The following is a 4,598-nucleotide window of genomic DNA, read 5'->3' on the forward strand; positions in this document are numbered from 1 at the left end:
GAGTCAGGCGGGACAACTTTGCTTTGAAAAAATCTTTAGTTTACAAAAACTTCCTGTTGAAAATGCAGTCAAGCTGGACAATAAAGCTTTTAAGAACCAGTTTTTGTATCAACAATTTTCCAAAATCCAAAATTAAGGATTAGAAGTAGGGTAAATGGCTTACTATGACCTTGAACATTTGTTTCTAACATATTTAGCATATATAAATACCCCTTTTGCAAATTAAGAATATTTTAATCTTATATCTCAATGGATCAGGAATTTTAAAGCATAGGAATGGTTTTCTCATACTTGATTTCACTATGAAAAAAAAAGGATAATTAAATTTAATTAAAATTTTATATATTTTAAAATTATTTAATCTTGATATAATGAAGAAAAATAAGTGAAAATAGCTTAAAAATTGAACTTACTTTTTATTTTCTTTAACTTTATTTTTTCTTACACTTTCTCTCTTTATTTTTTTTCCTTGTGTTTTCCCTTAAATTTATATTGTAAAATATATATTAATAAAACTATCATAAATTTAATCTGCCATAAAAAATAATTAAAATTACCTTTTACATAAATCTATATAAATAAATATTATTAATTACACAAATTACCTTTTGCAAAACTTAGAATGCACTTTTAAATGTTGAAAAATTACTTAATGGAGTTTCCTAGACTACTAGAAATGTGATACCCTCAAGAATATAGACTAAGCTAGGCCCGGTCCAGCAGCATCCAACAGGTAAGTGACAAATGCAAACTGAATGCCCAAAGAAGAAGACCAACTTGGGAAAAGGTATAATGATTTATTCTGGGAATTTACAAGCAATGGGGCCTCCTCTCAGGTTGATTTGGGATTTGGAAACACAATTGTTTTCTTCTCTACAAACAAGATCCAAAGACTTATTCTTTACTGATGGCTGCCTCTGAAATACTGCACTGCACAGCACAAAGTTCTCCATCATTATGACACCACCAACATTACCGAACATAGAAGCCCTTGTCCAGAGATTTGAGTACCAACAACCTCCAATAAAGATGGAATGCCATTGAACAAAAGAAAATAGGGTCTGTTGTAATGACTCTTGGAGAAAATTAGTTCAAAAGCTGGAATTTCTGACTGCTTTAAGAATCCCCATGAATGTTTATTCCTTTATGGCCTCAAAGCAATGCTTCGGAATCTCTGGAAGAGAAACATGTGCAGCTACACACTTGAACTGTTTCAAGAAAAATATTCAGTTCACCTAAGATCAGATGATTATTTGTAAGTGAACTGCAAAACAATTATTGGCTAAGACATGTCATAAAGAGCTGTCAATCCCATATTTGGCTGCAAGTTCACTGACAGATCCCAAGAATGCCACTCTTTTTTAACCAGTGCTTTGCAGCCACAAACAGGATTTGAAGCTACTAAGAAGCTGAATTTGCAATATCAACATGTATATTAGAGATGAATTGAGGGAGAGATACCATGGGCTGCAGGTATTTTTGTCTTATTGCTCTCAAAGAGGAGTTTCCTCTTCTATTCAATTGTCGGCTGTGAATGAGAAGCACACATTCCTTCAATTCTGATGGTTTATAGCCCGAATAGCGTTGCAATGCCAAACTCTGCAAAATGTAGCAAAGTCACTCCCATGAAGAAAATAACTTCACTAAAACTTTTAGTGACTATCGCTTCCTATGATATTTTCCCAATTGATTCTGTTGAGCCTGGAGTGTGGAAAAATAGTTGAGTGCTGGTAAACAGTTTATTGACAGAATAACAATTTTGTCTTGGGTTGCTCCTGAGTCTGCAAACATGATCCTGGCATCAATGTTTCTTATCTTCTATGTCTACATATCTGAAGCATCGTCTTAAACTTAGATCACAAAATCCTCTTTAATTCTTCTTTGCATCAATCAGACAAAGTTGGCAAATATAGATCTTTTGTACTATTAAAGTTATCCTTAATGTTTTTATCTGTAGAATCTTCATGCAAATGCATTAATAGGATTCACAAGAATGAAAGCAATCAATTCTTTACCCAAGGATGCTTGTTTGGCTCAAGTGTGAATCTAGCAAGAAAAATAGAAGAAGCAGCAATCATTGATGGTAAGAACTGTAGACACCCATAGTCCAACAAGCTTAATTCTGCAAGATACCAACTCAAGGCTTCAAACTGCATGCTGAGAGACTGTAGAAAGCACAGATATTAACGAATCAGGAGCAAGGAGAAAATGAATAACCAACAAGAACATCAAATTAGGGGGTTGACCTACTTTGCTTTCCTCTTCAGAAGCCCTCATGAAGCTCCTGCATGCACCCAATAAATTTGTTCTTAGTCCAACGAATAATCAGGCAGCAACTGTGAAACAAATAGCAGTCTTGCCATGCTTAATAATGGAAAAACATTGAGAGTGTTCTTGCCTGAGAAAAACTTTTGTTGTGGGAGCAACCTTCTCAAAGTTCAAAAATTTGAGTACATCTCTCTCCATATTCACCACCTATACACCCCAACATTGTTTAAAAGTCTTCTTAGTTTAGTAAATGTGAAACAAGTTACTCGAAGAAGAATACAAAAAACCGAGAAAAGAGTATCATTATCCATTTGGTTGTCAAGTCAATATTGGTAAAAAAAACTGCAATTAGTTTAAAATTTAGCTTTTCTAATTTGGTAGACACAACCATGCTGCACAAAGACGGAAAATGCAGAAACATTTCCCTTTTTTTGTACCCCAGTTTCCTCTGATTCCAAATAAAGATGGAGAAACAAAGAAGCTGAATGTGCAAGACAAAACAAAGAAAAGAGAAGGAATAGAAACTCACCTCTTCTGCTGTGTAATGATTATCTGTTATGTAGCAAAAGTCTTCAGCATGTGGAGGACTGATCTCTTCAAACTTTCTATATGATCAACCATAGACAAATTTTCATTAGGAGGATCAACAAAAAAGTGATCAACAAAAGGATTTTATCAATAAAGGTTTGTGTGCTTACGAGGCTATAAGCATGCAAGAAACTCCAAGAAGCTGTAGCTTGTCCCTCCTGAGAGCATGTGATGATAAGAATCTGTCGATATAGGATATACAGAGAAAAAGTGTGTCTGAAACAAGCTTGTATTCTTCTGCAACCTCTACCAGCCAATCTACCAGAATTTCGCGCATATTTGGCGTGACATCATTCTGAACCTTCTCCATGTAATCAGGGCGTGCCCTTCTTTTTTCCTCCATCTGATTGACAAAACATTACAGAATTAAGCAACCACATTGTAGACTTATCAAAACCCTAAAATATAATGAGAGAATAGAGCCAAAATTTCGAGCTTAAATTTTCCAACAAGGAAACTTAAAAAGAGCTAACTAAAAACTTATTTAAGTTGCACTTTACATTTCCTGAAAACCAAGAAGATTCAAATATCAATATCATTTCCTTTACTTTCTAAGGAATCAAACAGAGAGTAAATTAATAAAAGAAACACTCAATCAATAAAAATGAATTCAACCCAGATCAGAAATCAAGAATAAACTGAAAACCAGACCTACGGATAAAATAAATTAACGTCAAATCCAATTTGAAGAGACCAAAATTCAACTCTACAATCGCACCGAAGTAAAACCCCAAAAGCCCAAACAGCAAGCTAGTGATCCGGAATCCCTACCCCGATGATTGATCAAGAACTAGTGGAAACCCAACCTTCACAATAAAAAAAAAAAAACCTAGAAGCAATCAAACCTAAATAAGAACCGTCAAATCTTAAAACCCCGTTTGGTTGCAACTGAACCTCTTGTAAGACTCCAAGATTCACTTCCGCCCCCTCTCTCAGCAACCGAATAAAACTTACTGCTATTTTTGGTTGCAGAGAAACCGTAGCCAACCACAACAAGAAAAAAAGAAAAAAGAAAAAGGAAAAAAAATAGGAAAGAAAAGAAAAGAAAAGAAAATATGCATCCATAAATTTTCTTCACTTCCCTCAATTTTCTCGGCAACCCAACAACATAGTGACAAAAGATACCTCCAGGGCATGAAGATGTTGATACATGATAGAAGAACAACCGCCAGTTCTCCTGATTCCACGTTTGGGCTTCTGGGATTCACGATCAGAATTCTGAATCAACTCGTTATTGGGTGAGTTAGTGATATCTTCCAACACCACACGCTTCTTCGTTGTGGTAGATTGCGGGCACTCATCAGAGGCTCGTTTCCTGAATGCTCCGGGGGTGTGCACACAGTTATCCTGCTCCGCCATTGGGCTAGGATTTCAGATAGAGAAGAAGAAGAAATGCATTTGAGGTGAATTAGGGTTTCAGATTTGTAGGGCACCAGACATACCGCCATTTCTGCGGTTTGAAATGATGTTTTAGCGCCCATATTTGCAGCTTTATTTAGTCTTTTATGTTTTTTTTTTCTGTTTACGTCCAAATACGACGTCGTTTGACCCAATGCATGGAATTAAGACTAGGGTTCATAACCCTTTGTGAACTATTTTTGTATTTGAAATGTGCTTTAGATTTGTGATCTTATGAATTTATTTATTTAGGGTATGATTAGAAACTTATCAATCGTAACTATTATTTATTTTTAATTATATTATATGTTATTATTTTACTCAAATACCAAAAAATTGATGAA

At 34.9% G+C, this 4,598-nt stretch overlaps 1 protein-coding gene across 1 annotated transcript; it reads right to left on the reverse strand.

The window, feature by feature from the left end:
* Window positions 1-777: 777 nt before the first annotated feature.
* On the reverse strand, window positions 778-4,341 carry LOC104878825 (cyclin-A3-4). Its single transcript, XM_010649649.3, has 8 exons — window positions 3,982-4,341; window positions 2,967-3,199; window positions 2,798-2,873; window positions 2,399-2,475; window positions 2,251-2,284; window positions 2,016-2,165; window positions 1,462-1,599; window positions 778-1,208 (listed from the first exon to the last, which is right to left on the reverse strand). Exons 1-8 carry the CDS (start codon window positions 4,213-4,215, stop codon window positions 1,137-1,139), a joined length of 1,014 nt encoding a protein of 337 aa, XP_010647951.1. The 5' UTR covers window positions 4,216-4,341; the 3' UTR covers window positions 778-1,136.
* Window positions 4,342-4,598: the final 257 nt, after the last annotated feature.

Source organism: Vitis vinifera, chromosome 3, assembly GCF_030704535.1.
Source record: "Vitis vinifera cultivar Pinot Noir 40024 chromosome 3, ASM3070453v1".
NCBI classification, from domain to species: domain Eukaryota; kingdom Viridiplantae; phylum Streptophyta; class Magnoliopsida; order Vitales; family Vitaceae; genus Vitis; species Vitis vinifera.